This window comes from Penicillium soppii (assembly GCF_028829465.1).
Source record: "Penicillium soppii strain IBT 18220 chromosome Unknown utg000005l, whole genome shotgun sequence".
Lineage (NCBI taxonomy): Eukaryota > Fungi > Ascomycota > Eurotiomycetes > Eurotiales > Aspergillaceae > Penicillium > Penicillium soppii.
Genome location: NW_026643235.1, coordinates 3,086,660 through 3,108,779, shown reverse-complemented (window position 1 = coordinate 3,108,779; position 22,120 = coordinate 3,086,660). Strand labels below are relative to the sequence as shown.

At 47.6% G+C, this 22,120-nt stretch overlaps 10 protein-coding genes across 10 annotated transcripts; 6 read left to right on the top strand and 4 right to left on the bottom strand.

Moving 5' to 3' along the window:
- Nucleotides 1-893: 893 nt before the first annotated feature.
- N7529_006613 (pyridoxamine 5'-phosphate oxidase family protein) lies at nt 894-1,679 on the top strand (the record flags this gene model as incomplete). Its single annotated transcript, XM_057242140.1, has 2 exons — nt 894-1,010; nt 1,068-1,679. The coding sequence occupies 2 exons, from the start codon at nt 894-896 to the stop codon at nt 1,677-1,679; spliced, it is 729 nt and encodes a 242-aa protein (XP_057097499.1).
- Nucleotides 1,680-2,213: 534 nt separating this feature from the next.
- On the top strand, nt 2,214-3,071 carry N7529_006612 (lipoyl(octanoyl) transferase LIP2; the record flags this gene model as incomplete). The annotated part of the gene is made up of 1 exon (XM_057242139.1): nt 2,214-3,071. The coding sequence occupies one exon, from the start codon at nt 2,214-2,216 to the stop codon at nt 3,069-3,071; it is 858 nt and encodes a 285-aa protein (XP_057097498.1).
- Nucleotides 3,072-3,917: 846 nt separating this feature from the next.
- On the bottom strand, nt 3,918-4,874 carry rho3 (Rho family GTPase RHO3; the record flags this gene model as incomplete). The annotated part of the gene is made up of 8 exons (XM_057242138.1): nt 3,918-4,036; nt 4,086-4,287; nt 4,337-4,458; nt 4,512-4,526; nt 4,582-4,598; nt 4,658-4,675; nt 4,722-4,772; nt 4,825-4,874. The coding sequence occupies 8 exons, from the start codon at nt 4,872-4,874 to the stop codon at nt 3,918-3,920; spliced, it is 594 nt and encodes a 197-aa protein (XP_057097497.1).
- Nucleotides 4,875-5,828: 954 nt separating this feature from the next.
- N7529_006610 (uncharacterized protein) lies at nt 5,829-7,420 on the top strand (the record flags this gene model as incomplete). Its single annotated transcript, XM_057242137.1, has 4 exons — nt 5,829-5,872; nt 5,925-6,083; nt 6,132-6,192; nt 6,251-7,420. The coding sequence occupies 4 exons, from the start codon at nt 5,829-5,831 to the stop codon at nt 7,418-7,420; spliced, it is 1,434 nt and encodes a 477-aa protein (XP_057097496.1).
- Nucleotides 7,421-9,949: 2,529 nt separating this feature from the next.
- On the top strand, nt 9,950-11,761 carry N7529_006609 (OTU family ubiquitin thioesterase; the record flags this gene model as incomplete). The annotated part of the gene is made up of 7 exons (XM_057242136.1): nt 9,950-10,174; nt 10,224-10,310; nt 10,372-10,435; nt 10,485-10,750; nt 10,857-11,131; nt 11,182-11,640; nt 11,689-11,761. 7 exons carry the CDS (start codon nt 9,950-9,952, stop codon nt 11,759-11,761), a joined length of 1,449 nt encoding a protein of 482 aa, XP_057097495.1.
- Nucleotides 11,762-12,209: 448 nt separating this feature from the next.
- On the bottom strand, nt 12,210-12,746 carry N7529_006608 (uncharacterized protein; the record flags this gene model as incomplete). The annotated part of the gene is made up of 2 exons (XM_057242135.1): nt 12,210-12,457; nt 12,518-12,746. 2 exons carry the CDS (start codon nt 12,744-12,746, stop codon nt 12,210-12,212), a joined length of 477 nt encoding a protein of 158 aa, XP_057097494.1.
- A 562-nt stretch (nt 12,747-13,308) lies between these two features.
- On the bottom strand, nt 13,309-14,103 carry N7529_006607 (uncharacterized protein; the record flags this gene model as incomplete). Its single annotated transcript, XM_057242134.1, has 2 exons — nt 13,309-13,517; nt 13,575-14,103. 2 exons carry the CDS (start codon nt 14,101-14,103, stop codon nt 13,309-13,311), a joined length of 738 nt encoding a protein of 245 aa, XP_057097493.1.
- A 1,022-nt stretch (nt 14,104-15,125) lies between these two features.
- N7529_006606 (sugar porter family MFS transporter) lies at nt 15,126-17,229 on the top strand (the record flags this gene model as incomplete). Its single annotated transcript, XM_057242133.1, has 8 exons — nt 15,126-15,206; nt 15,263-15,659; nt 15,710-16,152; nt 16,203-16,293; nt 16,340-16,645; nt 16,716-16,812; nt 16,874-17,000; nt 17,071-17,229. The coding sequence occupies 8 exons, from the start codon at nt 15,126-15,128 to the stop codon at nt 17,227-17,229; spliced, it is 1,701 nt and encodes a 566-aa protein (XP_057097492.1).
- A 202-nt stretch (nt 17,230-17,431) lies between these two features.
- On the bottom strand, nt 17,432-19,831 carry N7529_006605 (putative C6 transcription factor (Gal4); the record flags this gene model as incomplete). The annotated part of the gene is made up of 6 exons (XM_057242132.1): nt 17,432-17,849; nt 17,923-19,129; nt 19,187-19,497; nt 19,553-19,647; nt 19,705-19,734; nt 19,799-19,831. 6 exons carry the CDS (start codon nt 19,829-19,831, stop codon nt 17,432-17,434), a joined length of 2,094 nt encoding a protein of 697 aa, XP_057097491.1.
- An 872-nt stretch (nt 19,832-20,703) lies between these two features.
- N7529_006604 (uncharacterized protein) lies at nt 20,704-21,950 on the top strand (the record flags this gene model as incomplete). Its single annotated transcript, XM_057242131.1, has 3 exons — nt 20,704-20,967; nt 21,094-21,576; nt 21,633-21,950. The coding sequence occupies 3 exons, from the start codon at nt 20,704-20,706 to the stop codon at nt 21,948-21,950; spliced, it is 1,065 nt and encodes a 354-aa protein (XP_057097490.1).
- Between the last annotated feature and the right edge of the window lie 170 nt (nt 21,951-22,120).

The window sequence follows — 22,120 nt, the reverse complement described above, 5'->3', positions numbered from 1 at the left end:
AAAAAGAGGCGATTGAAGGGGCACACGACGATCCGGGGGATGGATATACCGATTGGGTCGGAGAGTAAGGGAATGTACCAGTGACAACAAGTTGGACTAGTAAGAGAGAAAGAGGGAGTAGAATTAATCCGCTGACTATGAGTGAAGAGTTGATTTGCCCACAGGTGGTGAACAAAAGAGATGCACTGCCCTTGAGCTCAATGTGCGGGGAAGGAGCTATCCCCAGAGCTGTGGGTACTGGTGACGAACCATGCTGGTACCATTTGTCTAATATACAGCCAAGTTACCACTAAAATGTGGATAATGATGACATGGCTGAGATGTACTGTATACAATATACAGGTATCGGTTCAAGGCACAGCTATTGTGATTGGATCAAATACCGTACTTTATCGTAACACTGTGTCTACCATTACTCCGTTCATCGCCTCTATTCAATAAAGGGTGATTCATCTAATTCAACTGTTTGCTTTTTGTTTGTATATGATACCGCAAATACTCGATTATCATACCCTCAATAGTATATATTATAATGTAGCACACGATCATCAAATCCATCTTGTCGCAATTATGACGAAATCCTATTTGACTTGTCTCTGTGCTGCACATCCCTCCAGGGTTTGCCGTGTATAGGCGCTTACACTGAATGACAACTACAATAGCGGTAGAGGTAACAAGTGAAGTCTAGATTGATCTAGATACATGTTGAGCCTTGGACCAGAGTAAAAAATTTACCGAAGATGTACCTAGGTAGGTAGGCAAATCATGAAACGAAATAAAATGGATGACGTTGTGCAATGATCTGCCTAAAGTCATTGGACACCGCCCCTCCCGAATATCGGCAGATCTCGATCGTCCCTCTTCTTCAGCTTCACTGTTTTGCAATTGTGAAAATGACTGAATCACTGAACCCCCCACTGTCCTACGAGGCATCTGCGACCACCACGCATCCTCATGTCGCAACCTCCCTGCCGTCGGAGGTCATCTCATGTCTCAAAAACTCCCGCTTCGTAAGTGCAGCCAGATAAGCAACCGAACCACTCTTGGAAACTAATCTTCTCTTCCAGCTGCATTTGGCAACATGTGATGACAAAACACCCCATATCTCCTTGATGTCCTACACCTATCTCCCCTCGACCCCGTTCGACCCCCCCCCAACCATCATCATGACCACGAACCCCGCATCGCGAAAAACAAACCACCTCTTGTCCAACCCGCGAGTCTCCCTGTTGGTCCACGACTGGGTATCACATCGCCCGCCTACCCGGGCCACAGCACACGGTGATCGCGAAGGATCCCCTCCTCCCGCCGCTACCCGCTCGTCGCTTGCAAGTCTGCTGCTCAATTTGAACACCAGTGCGCTCTCGAGCATCTCGACTACTATTTGTGGTGAGGCGAAGTTCTTGGAGTCTGGCTCGGAGGAGGAGTCGTGGTGCAAGGCTCGTCATTTGGAAAATAATACCTTCGAGGAAGAAGAGATCAATCTCTTCGGTCAGCAGCAGCAACAGGATCCCAATCAAAGGCGACCTAGTGTCTCGCTTGATACTGATGTGCGTGTCGTTATTGTGAGGGTTACTGAAGGCCGTATTGCTGATTGGAAGGGTGGTGTCCGTGACTGGGTTCTGCTTCCTGCTGAGCAGCAGGATGCTGGGCTGGTCAATGGCGTGGCCTCTTCTTAGTTTCATACGTTGGCATGCTCTGCATTTAGGGTGTAGAGAATGGCTTTACAACAATCGTTCATTGATATCCTCGCGCCAGATATCGTCCCAAACGCGTTTCGGAAGCGGTGATCTGTCTATACTTTCCGGAAATGGCCTTTGCTCATGTACGATTGAATACTACTAGTCCAATTTGTCTAAGACTTGCCATGCTTGTAAATTAGTTTTGGCCTTCATTGATTATCCCGGATATCGAAAGCTAAGAGTTACATGGTCAAGCATGAAGTATTCAGAGCGAAACTAACCGAACAACTTAAACATAGCATTCGCAGCAGCCCTTTGGACTTTTACAAACGTAGGTTGTAGCATCTGGAATGGAATCGCAGCATTGCAGGCCGCTACTTATCAAACCTTATCGGAGCCAGGAGCTCGCAGCTTCTCCGCAACCGACCAACTCCGTGGAAAACACAACTCACCATCCACAGCCGCAAAATGCAATAAGAGACACAATTTCACAAACCATTTACCATCTCTCCAAACCTCCAAACCTCCAAAATGAGACTCGCTCACCTCCACCTCCCATACACAACGCCCTTCGCCCGAGTCTCCGACCTTCAACAAGCCCTCACAACCCGCCTCCTCACCTATAAAAAGCTCGCCTCCCCAGGCTCAATCTCCTCTCAATCACCCAGCAAAACGAGCACCATTTCTCTAACGCCACCACCGCCCCCAGACCCAACAATCATAACGTTCAGCCCGAACCCCGTCTACACAACCGGCCGCCGCGACCTGCCGCCATCAAACACCCCACCCTCACCAACAACCCTCTCTCTGCCCCCACCCCTCGAGCCAATCCGCTCCCTGTTCACATCCAACAAAGCGGAGTACCACCCGACCCTGCGTGGCGGCCAAACTACCTACCATGGCCCGGGTCAGATGGTTGCATATACGATTCTCGATCTGAAAAGACTGGGGCTCACGCCGCGATGCCATATCCGCGTTTTGGAAAACAGCGTCATTGATCTATTGGCCGGGTATGGGGTCAAGGGATTTACGACGGAGGATCCCGGGGTGTGGGTTGGGGAGGGGCCGAAGAAGATTACTGCTGTTGGGGTGCATCTGAGGCGCAATATCAGCAGCTTTGGGATTGGTTTGAATGTTACGGATGAGCCGATGTGGTTCTTTAAGCAAATTGTTGCTTGTGGGCTTGAGGGGAAGGAAGTTACGAGTTTGAAGGGGGTTGGGGTTGAGGCGCGCGTTGATGATGTTGCTGAGGGGTTTGTGGAGCGCTTTGTGGCGCGGGTTAATGCTGATTTTGCTTGTGGAGAGAAGGCGGGAGAGAAGATTGATGAGGTCTATCGGGTTCGCGAGGAGGATATTTTGCCGTCTTATCCGTCTTATCCATCTTATTAGTTGGGTTGTATTATAGGCTTGTATGCTTTAGATTATGCCTGTATGGCAAGATGTCTACTTTGCAATTGTGTTATTTGATGCTATGTCAAGCTCGTCTATAGGATGCATATTTCATGTACTATAGCTGACCCAAGCACGGTGTTGATTCGGCTGCATCCATGGATGGTCTATATCATAACATGCGATGCGAACATCCAAATGGGGACCTGCATGCTGTAATCAATGTAATCAAAATATATCTAGGTGGTTGCATTGTGAATCAGTCTACATCAGCCGATCATCGACTGACGCAAAGCCATACCCTTGGTTGTTCCCAATGAGGACGAGCAAGGGATTATTATCAGCATAAGAATGGCTTTGTCCACGGTATCTCCACGCGTACTTGGTGAAAGTTACACGTGTTCCATCTCAATTTAATCTCAAAACGGTAAAGAAAGGTCCAGGCAAGACTTCACATAGAACAGGAACGACGAATAGAACCTAAGAAAATTATATTTTTATTTAAGCGTAAGACATCAAAAGACCAACCTCGCTGGGATGCTCGGAATAGAGATCCGGAGCTATGCGAATGCAATCAACACAGGTCGATTTTCGAGCCATGGTCGAGCCTGAGATGATAATATAGCCCACTCTGGCCGAAAGAAAGATGGTCGAAAACAAACTCAAAACACCAATGCATGGGGGAATCAAACAAATCGAGTATAAATATGAGTGGAAACAAAAAGCACGATAGGGGGAAGATGAGGCCAGGCATCCCCTCAAATATGGCATACAGCCCTTTCGACGAGGAAGAAAGGGCAAAATGACTAGGCCTGAATGCCAGACACGAAGCTAGGATCACAGCGCTCATTGAATGATACACGACGAGCCAGAGGACGCGCTCCCAGCCGGCTTGACATCAAGAGCAACTTTAGCAGCTTCATAGAAGCTCTCCCTAATACCGCGATTTTGGACCGCAGAGCATTCTACCAATAAGTTAGTCACATTCAATTGAGCACAACCAAGCACACCCACCCAAGTACTTCACTGCGCCAATTTCCTTCGCCTTCGCCAGACCCTGGTCAAAGCTAATAGCATTGGGATTATCATTCATATCCTCATCTTTGCGCAGATCGCACTTGAGGGCCGTCAGGACAACCCGTACACCGGGACAATTCTCATTAATCTCCGCGATCCATTTCGACGACACGTTCTCGAACGAGTCTGGGCTGTCCACCTATCAGTGTTGTTAGTGCGCGCTCTCGTCGGAGGAATCATCCGCTTACACTAAAGCAGAGCATGAGCACATGAGTATCCTCATACGATAATGCGCGCAGGCGATCGAATTCCTCCTGACCGGCCGTGTCCCATAGCGAAAGCTCGACGTGTATGTTATCGACGAAGATATCTGGGTCGCATGAGTGGTGTCCTAGTGTGGGTGGAGAGTGGGAAATAATATACCGTGGACATAGTTTTCTGGAACCTGTTAGTTAAGCGTAGACGTAGATTGACGGGGAGATAGGGCGCATACCGAACACCGTTGGTTCACTTCGCGCGGAATCAGTCAATAAGCTGGATTTTCATTCGTATTTTTGTACTTTTCTTACTAGACAGTCGGGAAAAATCTAGATTCATTAGCTCAGGTTTTGGATGCGAGGGGGTTGCGCGCACCCCCGTGTAAACACGTTCAGCGCTGATGTCTTGCCACAGGCTCCGTCGCCTCTGTTGAAGTGTTAGACCGGTCGTCAATGGGGAATCCGAATTGGAAACTAACAGCAGCACCATCTTGCGCTGGACTAACTTCTGTCTGCCGCATAGCTGCATTGCGCAAAGTTGAGGGTTTTTATATAGAGAATTAGGGGTTAATATGAGGTTGTTGTCGGGGGAAGATTCCAGGACTGGCCGAGTCGATGACATCGAAGGATCGGCGAATAGCGTCTCCCCCCTTCTCAAGGTTTTTCTCGGCTTTTCTCTCTGCCGTTTCTTGGACTATTGACTTGTAGCTTTACTGGCGCTTGTTTCTGCTTGCTATCGCTCCCTGTTATAGGTCTGATTTTATACTGTTTTATACTTCCCCGCTCCTAGGCTTACGGGGAGCATTGGGGCTTTTAGATACCGACCTACATGTACGTTGTATACCTTTTGTACTTGCTTTTTCCATATAACTATACAATATATTACATACATGTGGAAATTTATGTGTTGCTTTGGGATGTTCTCTACAATCAAAATATCGAAGATCGTAGATTGGAATCTTGCTTAAGGGGAGAAAGCATACCGAGCCCCTGACAGGTAACAGAGCTTGGAAAGATGATGTGGATCTCTCATTTCCTTTCTGCAGGTGGCTTGATCTATCTCGCTAAGATTCGAGCTTGAATGTCGTCTGCATTGTTGGATTGAATCAAAGTCCATTAATGTCTTAACAAGCTCCCAGGAAGTTCATCAATGGGTGTAGCACCTCAAACAATATGCTTGAAATACATTCAAATCATTGATATTAACTTTCAATGGACAACTGACAATCTATAATTTTGAATAGAAGCCTTCATAGACATAGACAACCATTACCTAGTTGAATAATATTGTAGTCAATTCAGCCAAATAAAGTGCCTGAGAAATTAGGATAAAAGTGACCAAAGTCCAGAGTCGCGAGGCGGAAGCTCATCATCTCACCAAGCTTCTCCAAACCCCACCCGACTTCGCGACCTCTCCTTCCACACTACTTCGCCTACTTTTCTATTTGCTTGAGATTTTCTTTTTGCACAGCGCTTGTTCAATATGTCTGATGACGATGATTTTATGCAGGACTCCGGGGATGAGGAGTATGGGCCCTTCCTCCGCTCCGCCAGACCAAGCTGACTGTTGACATCGCAGTTACGACTTTGAATACGAGGATGCAGATGACGACGAATCCGGTGACATCGGAATCGAAAACAAATACTACAATGCGAAGCAGATCAAGGTCGACAACCCAGAGGAGGCGATCGATGAGTTTCTAGGCATAGCGCCCATGGAACAAGATAAAGGCGACTGGTATGGCTTCTAAGCTGGTCGCGATGACCAGTGCTGACTGAAAAACAGGGGTTTCAAGGGTTTGAAGCAAGCTATCAAGCTAGAGTTCAAGCTTGGACGATACGACGATGTGAGTTCATATCCCAACATGCTTTGGTTGCCGTACTGACTCTCCATCTCTCTATTAGGCCGTTGAACACTACCGCGAGTTGCTCACATATGTTAAATCCGCCGTTACACGAAACTATTCCGAGAAGTCAATCAATAACATGCTCGATTTCATCGAGAAAGAATCGGATGATGCAAAGACGTACCAATGCATGGAGGAGTTCTACTCTATGACCCTCGAATCCTTCCAAAACACAAACAATGAACGCCTTTGGCTGAAGACAAACATCAAATTGGCTCGCTTATGGCTTGAGCGCAAGCAATACACACAGCTGGGCAAGAAGGTGCGCGAACTGCACCAGGCGTGCCGGCACGATGATGGATCGGACGACACCAGCAAGGGAACATACCTACTCGAGCTCTATGCCCTGGAGATCCAAATGTTCGCCGAAACGAAGAACAACAAACGACTCAAGGCCCTGTATCAACGGGCTCTCAAAGTGCGGTCGGCAGTGCCACATCCCAAGATCATGGGCATCATCCGTGAATGTGGGGGCAAGATGCACATGAGCGAGGAGAACTGGAAGGAGGCACAAAGTGATTTCTTCGAATCATTCCGAAACTACGACGAGGCGGGTTCCATGCAACGAATCCAGGTACTCAAGTACCTGGTCCTAACGACCATGCTCATGAAGTCCGACATTAACCCGTTCGATTCCCAAGAAACCAAACCATACAAGAACGACCCACGAATCTCGGCCATGACCGATCTAGTCGACGCCTTCCAGCGTGACGACATACATGCATACGAGGATGTACTGAGCAAACATCCCGACGTGTTGGCCGATCCTTTCATCGCGGAAAACATCGACGAGGTTAGCCGCAATATGCGCACCAAGGCCGTCCTCAAACTGATTGCCCCCTACACTCGGTTCTCGCTCCAATTTATCTCCAAGCATATCAAAATTTCGGTCCCCGAAGTGCTGGATATCCTTAGCTTTTTGATCCTCGATAAAAAGCTCAATGCCAAGATCGACCAGGATAATGGCACAGTTACGGTGGAGAGTGCGAGTGACGTGGAGCGGCTGCGGGCTGTGGAAGAGTGGAGCTCTGCGCTGCGCACTCTCTGGCAAACAACATTGAACAGTGAGGGGTTGCGCGCCGACGAGCCTACTGGCTCGATGTTCCAGCCAGGGTTCCGAGATGAGCGTGCTCGCAAGCCTGTCAAACAAAAGCCGTCACAATGGTAGAGTAAAGAATATTAAGCGCCTAGGTGGCACGTGTTCTGTACCTGGGATTAATTGAGCCGCTGGGATCTCACACCGATTGTTTGAAGGCTACAATTTCATGTTTCGACCCGCTATTTAAAGTTGGTCTGACAGCGCTAAAATCATGATAAGATGAACTTTTTCACAATGTTTTTCCTCAAAGTATGGTAGTATTAAACTTATATATATCTAGGTGCCTACATATGTACCTATAGTTACATGTGCAGGTGGAGTAGGCGGCAGAGATTATAGTCTCACGTCAGGTATATCCCACAGAATTAATGTTCTTTCTAAAAGTTGAAACTTGTTGCAAGCCACTCAAATGATAAGTCTCCTAACCCAACAGGCCGGATTACAATCCGACGGGCCTCGACGGAGAACGGAAGCCCCCTCCGATCCCAAGGTTGGGATCCTACTTAAGAAGTAGTATCCTAGTATCCCAATCCCAGTCCCAGTATCCCAGTAGTACTTTGTGAAAGAGGGTAAATAAAAAGAAAGGAAAGGAAGAAAAAAGACAAAGAAGAAAAAAAAGCATGTGAACAAGTTATTTGCGCCGACGACGATTTGACGCGCAGGTACGGAGCTTTTCTTCCTTTGCTTCCTTCGAGCATCGTGGACGCCTTAAGCCGCACAGATCTCGATTTCCTTGAAATTGCCAGCAGATTTGGTAAAGAGAGTGTTTTAGCGCAAATCACCAAGAGAGAATGGATATCCGAGCACTAGGGTCGGGTGATTGAATTATCACATTGTAAGCCATCTATAAGTATATAACTACAGGGTAACTCTACATTGGTGTAGAGAACCAGGAAGGTTCCAATAACCATAACAACATATACCTAGATAGTGATAATAAAGAGAAAGAAAAGTAAGAAAGAGGTTCAACACACAAGAATATTGTACGTGGTAATAATGGCTAATGCCACCATCGCGGCGACAATAGCGCCACGATTTCTCGATTCGGCTCTTCTTAGCCACGAATCATATCGGGATCAAACAATATTTCAGCCCTGGAGAACCCCGCTTTTCCAACCATTTACCCGTATTGATATTTTGTGTTTTTTTGACTCCGTAAATGGAGAGAATAATATAACTAGTGTATAGTATATAGTATAGTATAGTAGTACTTCGGGATATCGGGGGGTTTAAGCGTAGGTACTTATGTGATATCAGATAGGCTCACCTAGACACTATAAGGGATTAGTATTATATACGTACATTTATAGTTATATATTTTATAGTTATAGGCTATTACTCCATATATAAGGACAAAGTTACCTTTTATCTTCTATAGGTACGGTTGATAATATATTGTTTAACAGCGTTTACACGAGCCCCGATCAGCATCTTCAGACATCTGTATGGAAATTGGGCACGGTGCATCGTTACTTTTTCTTTTCTCTTGTTTTTTTTTTCCTCTCTTTTTCTCTTTTTTATTATTATTGTATTATTGTATTATTATATTATTCCTATTCTGTTTTTCCGGGATTTTTTTAGGTGATTTGATTGTTTCTCTCTCTCCCTCACTCTCTCTCTCTCTCTTAATGAGGGGAAAGGTTTCCAAGGTTTCAATTTTCCCTTTTCCTTTCCCTACAAAATCATCACATAACTTCTTATCCGCCAACGCCCGATCTTCTCTCTTTTCTTACCTCTCAACAACTTAACTCTTACCTCTTTCAACATCCCATTCTCTCCACTCCTTGATTTTCTCATGGGCAAAAAGGTACTTAATTTCCCTCCGATCGCATTCTTTTTGTTGTCATTGTGTGTCATACACATGTCCCTCTAAGGGCTTCTGGCCCCTCCTTGCCGCAACTTTCTTATCCATAAACATCCATCCTAGGATCTATATCCGTCTCTAAAGGTCATCTGAATCCCTGCCCCACGGATGGTTCGTGCACTACCTTCCCCCCCCCCTTCACCCCCCTGAGGATTTACATATTGGAAAATCTTCCATTTTCTAGAATGAGAAGGTTAATGAGATCAATGAACTCAAATGACAGTCAAATTGCCCCTGACATCATTTCTCATTGCTCATCTCTCATAATGTGATTGTCCTATACCGAGCTCTTTCGTCACATTTCTTTTCATCCTAACCCAATCAATGTGTCTTTTCTACCTGTTGTAGTACCACACCTTTGGATATCACTTTTGCCTAACTTCTGCCCCGTTTCTCCTTTGCATTACCCATTGGTCCGGCATGTTTATGCGAGCCTGGCTTTTGATTTTTATGCATGCTTCGCGTCTTGATCGTCATCCATGCTGAGAACTGTGTCAGTAGAAGCAGACCCATTGTACCGGGATTCTCAGTGTTGCACAAGGAGTGTGCTGCCTTTTGTTTTGAGGTCCCCGGGAAATATCAGTTCCAACTGTATGTCTTTTTTTTATTCTCTTTTCTCTCTACATTATATATGCTTCCCCAAATTCCTCGAACTTTCTAACATTTATCAGAAATTGATATAATACTGCGTGGACTCAAACCGCTTCCGATAAAGTCATCCTTCGCCGTATGCAATGTCCTTATCAGAACCTACTTGGAATCACTTTGGTTCTCATCATCCGTTCCCGGTAAAGCAGGATTTCGCCAATTTCTACCCGGACGCTCTTTCTCCATCCATTCTACCTCCCCTTTATCTCTCTGCATTCCCCCAAACCTCCTCCATCAACATGAATGCCCTTTCAGCCGACGAAATGGAGCGCTTCCAAAAGCTCTCCAACACCTACCGGCCAGAAACAGAGGTAGCAGTTACCCACCCTCTCCTTCCTGTAGCATCTAACATCGTGACAGGGTCCCCCTGTCTCAACAAAACAGCCCAGCCACAATATCGCTCTGGATTATTCTAATGCAGACCCGACTCTCGCAGCAAAGACAAATGTAAGCTTTTGTGGCGAAGTCTGTGTCACCAAATCGTGTCTCGCATCTGACTTGCTTACAGGCGCTTGCTAACTCCCATCCCGAATGTCGTATCATGAGGGGTGATGGGGATTGTGGTTGGAGAGGTATGGTTATTATGCAACATGTTATGGGTGACATACTAACTCGGCGTAGCGGTGGCTTTTGGGTATTTCGAAACTCTTTTTGCCCTGAGAGACCCCATCCGTATCGAGTCTGAAATCAAAAGATTCAAAAATCTTAATGGATTACTGGAACAAGTCGGGATCGTGCAAGATATCTACGAGCTCTTTGTTGAATCTACGGAAGATATCTTGAATCGGATTCACACCGCGATCCAGAACGGTGTTCAAGATGAAACGTTCCTCGTTGAGGCTTTTAATGAGGGCTACAGCTCCGATGCTGTCATCACTCACTTCCGAGTAAGTAATTTTGATGAGCTATCTTCTGTCGTTGTGCTTTTCTTTTCTCTGTTTTTATTGGCAAGCGTTGCCTCTTTTGATGGATATAAACTGACACTTTGTCAAGTTATTGACCAGTGCTTGGATGAAGCTCGACCCGTTACGGTACCAGGCATTCCTCCTTGACATACCCGTGGATCAGTACTGCAGCACCCGAATAGACCCCGTGAAGACCGAAATTGACGAAGTGGGTCTCCAGGCGCTGATCCACAGTGTCATTGAAGGGTCTGGATTTGGAGTCGAAATTCTATACCTCGACCGAAGTGTGGGGGACGTTGTTACACCGCACCAACTGTCCACCCATTGTCCTAATGGGGCAACAATGCGCCTTCTGTATCGGCCGTGTGTATTCCCAATACCAATTTTGTCACACCAAGTCTAACCTGATATAGAGGACACTATGATCTCCTGTACCGAGCTGACTCCACTTTGAATATGGCACCTATCGTCAACCTCCAGTATGGATTGAGCTCCGACTACACCAGCTGGGACAACGCTACCTTGGGCTTCGACATGAACTCAAGTCTAATGGCCATCCCCAATCTGATGCAAGATTCTGCCTTTGGAATGGGTGCTCCTATGTCACCCATGCCGTCCGTCTCGCCCACGCCGGCCAGTCCCTTCCGCATGTCTCCGCAACAAGACATGTACCAATCACCTATGCAAAGCCACGTCCCTATGCCACCAATCCCCGTTCCCTCTAGTATCCCTCCCGCTCCACTGTCCTCGGCCCCGCCACCCATGACTTCACTGCCCAGTCGATCATCGGACGGCCCGCAGATCCGGTTGAACCCCCTCGTAATGAAACCGAATCTGAGTCGTTCCCTGCCAGTCACGACACCTTTCAAAAAGTGAGTTTCACTCGCATCATGAATCACATCCAGTTACTGACTTCTCAGCTCTCCGTACAACCAAGCTCATTTCCAAAACTCGGACTTCGAGCCAATTCATTGGGCACCGCATGGAAGATAATGCGGGAGCCGCAAAAAAGAGCCATGGGTTTTCCTCACGCTTCTATAATTATCCCTGGTTCGATCGCCTGTTCATACATTTTGCCCGAGAATGGGATTCGGCATCTCTCTCGTTGAATATTTGATAGCGCCTTTCTTCGTATGACCACGACTGTTTTCTCTTCATTCCTTCTACCTCTCTCTCTCTCTCTCTCTCTCTCTCTCTCCATTGTCCTTTAGCGTGGTGCAACGCGTTGCATGGTACGAGCGTTATCGCCCAAATTGCTTCTATCCGGCCTTGGGGGGTTTTTTTTCTTTCTGTTTTTTCCTAGGACTCTAAACCCCAAAAAATTTATCTTTCACTTCCACCCATGCATTCCCTCGTAGTATGTAGAAATATCGCTCAATATACAGGATGACTTAACCCCCGAACTTATCGTACAAACCCATAATCATCTTGGAACCTCAAACTATGCCAAAACCTCTTCATCCCCAGCCTCACACACTGCACTAACCATCCCATCCACCGCGCGCTCCCGCACGCCTCCATCCAAAACCCCCATCTTCACAAACTTCCCTAATACATCAGCCACCCAATCCTGACTATTCCAATCATCTCCCCACGACCCATCCTCCGGTATCGGGATACTGGCTATAGTCTCCCGCACGGTAGCAGGCGCAGCATCGAAAGTCGAGACGGGGACTATGCGTGCCACGTCTACATACACGTATGTAATTAGCATGTACCGTACGGCGACCCAGGTTAGTTAATGCTCACTGGCCGAAGACACCGGTATCGCCCAGTTTAGGCGCTCCGAGTAACTGTAGAAACCTGTTGATCCCACGACCTCTGACAGGGAGGATTTTATGGATGCTGCGCTTTGGTCTGTGCTTTGCGTTTGCGCATTCTCCGGATCGTCATACTCGATGTATAGCGCTGTGTGCCTGTAGCGAGCGTAGTCGAGCGGCGAGGCAACGAATACGAGGATCGAGAGTTTGATCGCCATTTTTTTTGTGGCTGAGTAGTGGTCTTCGTGTAGGACGAGAACTGAATCGAGACTGTTCTTTCCTTTTTACATGCTTTTTGGAGATATAGATATGTACAATTACGTAGCTGAAGATTAAAATTACTCCTTGGTTTTTTGAGCCTCGGGATGACGTACCCACCTTGCGCCGTTTTGGGGTGCTTGTGTTACCTTCAGTATACATATGACATGACCTCTGGCAGACTACAAATGTAATTTTGTACAGTTGGAACTGGAAATTGATCAACCCGATCTGAACTGGGCCTTTAGTGGGCCAGAGCTTTGGAATCTCGGAAATCGCATAAGGTTTTGTGTTTTCAACATTTACCTATCTCCCATTTATGAAGCCTTAGAAAAGAAGTGAACAATTATTCTGGTTTGTATGGTTAAATTATTCAAATTTCGCACTTTACATCTGTCAGTGGCCCCACTTGAGCAGTTCTTCTCAAATCCCTAGTTTTAGTAGCCCACAAACGTCGTGGACAGACCTGGTAAATGCCCCCTCCGAGCCTTCGGACCAAATGAGTTGATTCTCCGCAACAAATCATTTGCCCCGAACCAGTCGGAATAACATATTCGGAACAGCCCTAACAACCTGCCACAGCACATAAGCAAAGTCACTCGTCGTAGTACTACCATAAGCCGCCGGACGAGGAGGGATATCCGCAGTGGCGAGGATCGTATTCACAAGCGCAGCAGGGTAGTTCTCACGAAGATACCCAGCAACAAGATCGTGACCGTTCGTGATCCCACCTGCACAGATTAGCAATACTCTTTCAACCCTCGAAGAACAGTAGCCACAAAACATACCACTAGTCCATAAATTCCCATCTCTAGCCACACGCACCGAATCATCCCACTCCGCCTCCGGGAACAACCTCTTCATCTCAGGAACCAGCAGCCTCGGCGCCGTAACCCTCCGCCCCTTTCCTATCCCTGCGTACCCAATCACGAAAGCGCCGGTGCAAATACTCAGAATCGTAGTCCCCGCTGCATTATGGCTGCGCACAAAATCAAGGTATGCGTCTTCTGGGGGCCCGGCTTTGGGCGATGGCCCAGGTATCACCACGACGTCGAGCTTGCCCGGTGCGACGGCGGAGTCGACGAGTGAGTCTGTTAGTCGGATGGACATTCGCGCTGTTGTCTCGACTAGCGTATCTGCGCCGCCGTGTCCTATGTAGTGGATTTCACAGGGCCGGCCCATGTCTAGTAGGGGCTTTGGGAGTGAGCATTCGTTGAGGTACTCGGGTGTTGTCATGTATAGGAGGTCGACGGCTGCAAGGTCGAGGAGTTGAGCGGTTCCCACGAGGAGGACGCCGACGCGGAGGGGATGGTGCATCTTGGAGGCTGGTTTAGAGATATTGGCTTTGTGGCTAATTGTCTGTTTTTGGTTGTTTAAGATATCGCATAGCCAGGGGTGGTTTATATGCTTGTGGGATTGGGTAATTTGGCATCAGCTGATGCGTGCTTTAGTTTGATAAACACCTAACTAAACAGATCACTAAGAGCAATCTCGCTTACATATTTGCGCAATCTCGCTTACATATTTGCGCAATCTCGCTTACATATTTGCGCAATCTCGCTTACATATTTGCGCAATTATGCGCAAATTTCCATGCATGATACGTGTGCAGGGAAGATGCTTATAATTCCTTACTCAAGTGATTATATCCAAGGATTCGCTCAGGATGAGTTGCTTATCTCGCGATCCGCCGTTTCCAGCATCCGTGAATGGTGTGAATCTATACAAGCGAGGAACAGTGAACGGAGGTCGCGCGATACTTCGGAACATCCCCGATGGGTTTTCAAAGTTCCACAAATTCGCCGTTTTTTTTGTTACTCGGATGTGTCCGTCGGCCTCGGCCTACTCTGGGGCCGAGTCACCTTGGCGGTGTTCTCTCGGTAATCAATATGATACCAACACACATCAAAACTAATTATCAACATCTATAAGTATGTCTATGGGATGCAAACACTGCACAGCTCTCGGTCTAACCCCCACGTCTCCGGCCCGGGAGAGTTTCCCCGCATTATCAACCCGAGTCGGCCCACTTGAATATCGGGGAAAGATCTTCCCCCCAGACTTGTTTAAGCTCCCCTATTTCGCATTGGCTCGGAGGAGAGCGCTCCGCCTTGAACTGCTTATAAGACCATAAGGATCCAGCTCGCGGAGTACTGTGGTCCTGGCAGCTTCACTCGTCTATAGACAGCTCGGAGTACTGTATTCCTAAACGGCAGAGAAGAAGGGGTACCAGTGTCCTAATCAGGTATATGCGCCAATTCTCTAACCGTGAGCGAGCATATAAAGTATCCATTGGAGGACATTGTTGCAATCAGCTCAGGACTGACGATCCAGGCATCATGGCTACTATGGATGTTCCGACGAGCAAGAGTGGATTTTCCCTTGTTTTACAGAATCCCTATCTATGCGGCGTTGCATCGGTTTGTTCACACAGTGCGTGGTGAGATCTATAGCTCTATAGCTGACACCGAAGCAGTTCTCAACGCTGGGCGGTCTGTTATTTGGCTATGACCAAGGCGTCATAAGCGGTGTCATTACAATGGAGTCCTTCGGGGCTCGGTATCCGCGTGTTTTCGCCGACAGCGGGTTCAAGGGCTGGTTTGTGTCAACGCTATTGTTGGCTGCCTGGCTTGGATCCTTGATCAATGGACCTATTGCCGATCGAATTGGGCGGAAGAGGTCGATTAATGTCGCCGTGGTGGTTTTCACTATTGGCTCTGCTATCCAATGCGCGGCGATGAATATCCCGATGTTGTTTGCTGGTCGGGCTATTGCTGGTTTGGCGGTTGGACAGCTGACAATGGTTGTGCCTTTGTACATCTCTGAGGTTTCGATCCCGGATATTCGTGGTGGACTTGTGGTTCTACAGCAATGTAAGTTGACTTCGAGCTCGGGTATATGGCACACGCTCATTTGGTATTAGTATCTGTCACTCTTGGTATCCTTTTCAGTTATTGGATCGATTATGGAACGAACTATATTGGTGGAACCCGCTGCGCTCCCGATATCCCATACTCAGGTGGCACTGTTGCTAAGCCTACCTTCGATCCGTACCACGACGTTCCTATTGGCGGCTGCAATGGACAATCAGAAGCATCGTGGCGATTTCCTCTCGCTCTTCAGATTCTTCCAGCGCTTATTCTAGGCGTCGGAATGCTTTTCTTCCCGGACTCGCCACGCTGGCTTTTAATGAAGGAACGAGACGATGAATCACTAACAGCTCTGTCAAAGCTACGCCGACAGCCTCGTGACAGCCCTATGCTGGTCAACGAATACCTCGAGATCAAGGCCTCTATCATGCTGGAGAATACTTTCGCTAGAGAGAACTTCCCCAACCTATCAGGATACAAGTTACACATGGCCCAGGTTTGTGCTCACATCACTTCGTTTTCGAGGTTTACTAATACTCTTCAAAGTACATGTCGTTTGTGACAACGTGGGCCCGCTTTAAACGGCTGGCTATTGGGTGCATCGTGATGTTCTTCCAGCAGTTCATGGGTTGCAATGGTACGTCCCCAACAACCGTCTCAATAGCAGCATCTAACCCGAACAGCCATGATCTACTATGCACCTACGATATTCGCCCAGTTAGGGTTGGATGGCAACACCACTTCCCTGCTTGCCACTGGTGTCTATGGCATAGTCAACTGCCTGAGTACCCTTCCGGCGCTCTTTTTCATCGACAAAGTTGGTCGGCGGCCGCTGCTCATGGCCGGTGCTACGGGAACCTGCATCTCGTTGGCCATTGTTGGTGGAATCTTGGGTGGATATGGATCTGGTCTGGTGGATAATAAGTCGGCAGGGTGGGCTGGCATTGCATTCATTTACATCTACGACATCAATTTCTCTTATTCGTTTGGTAAGATTGGAGGCACCATTGTACTGGCTTTTATTCAATCGGCACCACTAACGTTCTCTGTTACTACCAGCCCCTATTGGTTGGGTTCTTCCTTCTGAGATCTTCAATCTATCTATCAGGTCCAAGGCAATTTCCATTACGACCTCCGCTACATGGATGTGCAATTTGTGAGTGAAGTCTGCAGTGGCTCAATTCGAAGTGCCGGTCTGACATTCCTCTTTCCTGTAGCATTATTGGCCTTGTCACGCCGGACATGCTCGAGTCCATCACTTGGGGCACCTACATCTTCTTCGCTGCATTCTGTCTCCTCGCCCTGGGGTTCACTTTCTTCTGTATTCCTGAAACCCGAGGAAAGGTAAAACACCATCCTTTCGATTTTTTAGTATGCGATCCTTCCTTGTTAAGTTGCTAATCACGCCGTACAGACACTCGAAGATATGGACCTCATCTTCGGCGATACAGCCGCACACGAAGAAAAGAAACGCATCAAGCACATCGAAGCTGAACTGCGCGGCACTCCTATCGAAGAAGATGATGGATTTATGAAGCCTGCTGATCAACACGCGGAACATGTCGAGACTTGATATCCAAGGGACACTAATTATCCAATAATTCCAGAGAGAAGACGATACGTACAGACTTATATGATGAAAGCGCATTCGCTGATGCCTATACCTATGACTATTTCCAATGATAGTTCAAATTAAACCCAATTTTCCACATGGCAATCCTACAATGCAAAATACAAACCAAAATAACATCAATCAATCAATTGGACAAGGCAGTTCATTCTGCGGACGGGAAATTCACCCATTCGGAAAAGTCCATGCCTCCGGGGTTCATCTGCATCTGTTGTTCGACTGGGAATAGACTTCCGCCGAACCCGGGATCACCGAATAGCTGTTCGGGAAACGGCATCATGTTCTGTGACTGCTGGGGCATGTGCTGGGGCATGTGCTGTTGCTGGGTTTCGTGCTGTAGCCCTTCAGTTGGAATGCCCTGTTGGACTGAGTGGCTAGGTGGGCCGAGGAGTCGGTTGATAACTTCGTAGCAGCGGGTTGCGAAGCGGTTGGTGCCGAGAGAAGGGTGAGTGAGGAGAGCTTTGGTGGTTTCAATGTCCTGGAGCCAGCTTGCGGCTTCTGGGTTTGAGGGGTCTGTCATGAGGAAGACGATGGGGATGAGACCGGCTTGGAAGAGAAAGTAACTATTTCGAGTCAAATTTGTTTCGGGATGGAAGTAAACGATAGCAGAAACGGCTGGGTAAAATGTGAACTTACAGCATATACCATGCACCAATTCTGGTGCAAATGTAGTTTTCCATATACTCTGAGATAGAGGAGATAGTCAAGCGGGCATTCTGGAGACATCGCAATCGGCACTCAGTCTCGCACGGATCCTCGCATCCTGCATCCGGGGTGCCTGGGCCGCTCGACAAGCCGCTAAGTGGGGCCCAACGTCTAGCGGCCCAGCGGAGTAGGATGGGTCTGTAAATCAGAATAGTAAGATTCCAGTTTCGCCATAGCAGGCGGTTGCGGACAAGCGCAAGCGAGTCGGGGTCTGGGTTAACTGGCTGTACAGATAGGGGCTGCGTCGGGTTTTTAAAGTATGATGGAAGACCATTGTACCATTCTTCGATGGGCTTTTGCAGGTTCAACGTGTCTTCGGGTGTGAGGCTTGGGCTTGAGATGAGGCGCTGGTAGACGCTATTGGTGAGGAGGTGGAAACGAGCTTGGGCAATTAAACCAGAGTAAATGGTTGGACCAAGTGACTCATCGGGAAGAGCTGTGGTGGTTGGGGTCAATTCGTCTTCGTGGATATTTCGAACTTGTTTCGCATCCATCACACTATCCTCCGGGAGAAGAATTGGTCTTCCAAAGGTTTTGGCTGCGCCACTGTCGAATATAAAGACTCCCCACCACAATCTTCGGCGCATTTCTCTTTGTAAAAGACTGATCTTCCAGCCGGGGAACTCCTTGTGAAGACCTAAGCTCATGGCCATTCGAACGGCCAGACCAAGATAGTTCCACCCGGTATTGGGCTTGTTTCGTTTCTGTGCATAGTTGCTCAGTAACAACAATCCCTGTACCAATGTCAAATTTCCAGTCTCGAATACAGAGGCTTGTTGCAAGTATCCTCTGGCTTCTTGATAGAATGTAATATCAAGATCCGAGCTGTCATCTCCGATGCTCCAGGCTCCAAGGGCCAGTATCGTGTTTAGAAGAATATGCCAGGCCGTACCATGTGGGCGAATAGAAGGATCATTGAATTGTGCCCGGAACGTAGGTTCGTGGACAAAGGGATAACTGGTGTGGTAATTGAGAAAGAAGGCATCGATGAAAGCTTGCTCGATCAGCCCGGACGGCGCACTTTCCAGCAGCTGTGCCTTAAGAGGGACGCCCCCTGACCTTATGGAACGAACAGGCATATTCAAGTCAAACCCATGATCAAATAGTGCTCGTAGCGGCACGACACTTGAAGAGGCTCCTACAGCATGTGTTAGTCTTGGTCAATCGAAAACATGATGTTATTGGATAGACAGACCAAAATAACCTGCTCCTTCGGGCTTGATGGACAATGCAGCCATTCCGTCGGTCAAATCACCGAGTGTGATTTCTTTTTCAGCCCAGTCAAACCCATCGGCTTGCTGGGGGAGAGCTTCAGGTGCTGGTTCGGCCGGTTCGGCCTCGTGTTTAGCCGGCGTGGAGTGCCTTGAAGAAGATTTGGATGAAGGGGCCCTTGCCTCCGGGTTTTGCAGAAGAGACCTAAGGGTAGCATCTAGATCCCCACCTGGAAATAGTCTTCCCAAGGCTGTCTCAAACGAATGTAGGCGATCTTCAACATAGGTCAAGTGTCTGAACTTGTCAGTATAAGTTTAGAATACACAGTTCTCCCATCACAGGCACTCACTGTCGAGTCAAAGGGCTCCTGCTGACTTTGGGGCTGTACAAGCATTCTTTATTCAACTGTCGGCATTGCAGACAGATTGGTCGTTCTTTTGAGCACTATAATTGTCGGGTTAAACCATGGCCTGTAAGAATTCGACACAAAGAGCCACATACTCTTGACTTGCGCAAGCGGCATTCGTCGCACTGTACAAATCATCAGTCAAATCTCTGACTACTTCAAGTTACATGTCAGCAAATCGATACATACAGCAAATGAATGGGAATCACGGGTGCTGGCCATCTTTATCGAGACAAGTTGGATATCTCGTATGGTGTATGCAATGCGCTCTGATCATACCATACAACGGTAGTCATCTGCATATGCAGTCAGTCTCATAGATAATATGTAAGTTTGCGAAAAGACGACGGGTTTGTATACCGCAAAAGCGGGGTTTTGCCGCGGTATACAAGAACATGACTCGACAGTTTTGCGCAGGAGAAAGGATAAACTTACGATCGGCGCTAAAGCAATCATTGATCTACTTCGCCTCTTGCGATGTGATGGACAAGATGCAGCCGTTGCTCCCCTCCATGAAGTGGGGAAAAAAGCGGACAGGCGGTGCAAAACTTTTTATCGGCGCCTTAGGCAGAAACTCCTGGATTGTCCAGGTGGTTGGGATATAATTTGTGAATGTGGGCTAATTTGGGGGGATATAATATCAGTGAGAATATTGCGGTCTTCTGTTTACTTAATTCGATCATTGAAGACAACTATTCATGGTCGATGTTGATGTTGAACAATTCAGCATGTGAAAGCGCTATATATATTGATGGCATAATGTCACATTTTCTTCTTAAAGCGACCAGATTCAAAATCTATAGATACCAAAGATACCTAGGAAAATCTAATCTTATATTTGCTACTAGGCCGAGCAAAATAGAAAAATAATTTCAGAAAAATAGACCCTAACCATACTTCATTTTCGATATGCTATGTCTTGGCATTGGCGGGATGCATGAGCCGCAAACAATTTTTTCCCTCGACATATCTACGCCTTATTCGATCAGCAACGCACAATTAAATAAGAAGCGAAGAATAATACAGAAACAGAGGAGTAAAACCAGACTCAAGCTATCAAAGCAGCTCATCGTCATTGTATTTGAGGCGCGTTCATGCCTTCTCAACCCCCACTACCGCCCCTCCTCGCTCCATATGTATCAACTCTACCCGATTCATCTTTGACGCTAGTCTCTTCAATCCTTGGAGCAACCTCAAACTGGTTGGTGTTGAGGTTCCTGCATGCTGCGCTGAGCTCTCAATCAGGCTCTCATGCAACTTTCGGCAGAGACGAGCTGCAAAATGGCATCAAGAAGAAAGTGGTACTGGTAAGCTTCATGCGGAGTTATGAATTCTGGAGAACAGAGGCAAAACGACTGGTAAGTACTATTTACAGATTGTATGACATTTAAACCTTGAACATATGCCTTTCCATTTGTATTCCATCTTCTATATCAATCCTAAATCGATGCATACACTGATCAAAAAACTAACAACTCACCCAGGGCCTTGATCTTGCACGCCTAGCAGACAAACAACGATTTGCATTCATAGATGGACTATCTGAATTGTTTTATGCACCCCAGTCGACAGCCACAGCCACAGCCACAGCCACTCCCACCAGAACACCAGCTGCATTGGCAAGCAGTCCCCGGACAAATCTACCAATGCGGTCTGCACCCGGTACTGTGCCTGGAAGGGCACCACCGCCAACAGCACCGGCACCTGCCGTTGGGGGAAACACGACGCAGGTTCGGGCAGAGCCTGGCATTGCAAAGAAGCTCCATTTCTCTGGTCGCGGACTAGCCTCGCTCGATGCTTTGGAGAATGACATTTCTTCAGTGATTGAACAGCAAAAAGCCTCGATGGAGGAGGGCGACGAGCTCATCCTTATTATAGATCAGCCTGACCTGCTTCTTGCAGCGACGGGCCCGAGTATGGGCATTGGAGCCACAGAGATGGCGGAGTGGATTACAGGGTTGCAGCAGGTAAAACTTTACCATATCGATAGGTCGTTGAGTTCCCAAGCTAACTTGTCCAACAGCACGCACATGCTACGATTTTGACACTGGCTACGGATGCTCCGTTGATACATAATGCATCTACGTCAGGTGGGCAGTTGGCTACGCCAATAGAGACTGAACATGCGGCACTTGCTATTGGGCTGGCGCATCGGGCTCGGTCGGTTATGCAGCTCCGCACCCTGGAGACTGGGGCCGCGAAGGATGTGAGTGGGGTACTCAGAATCAGCCGCGGAGGTGTGTTGAACACGAGTGAAGACAACGGCTTGGAGGAGCGCGAGGCATTGTACTATATCCAGCGGGATGGTGGTGTCACAGTTTTTGGTCGCGGGGAATCATGAGACGAGGCTGTATACTATGGGTTAGAAGTAGCAAAAGCCACAAATCTACCAGCAAGGCCATTGAAGGATGTCAAATCAATGGCTGCAATCTTCGAGACCCAGGAAATCCCGTACTTAGTAGAACAAGCGGTGAAATTTTAGGAAGAGTCTTCACATTGTATCTGCAATGA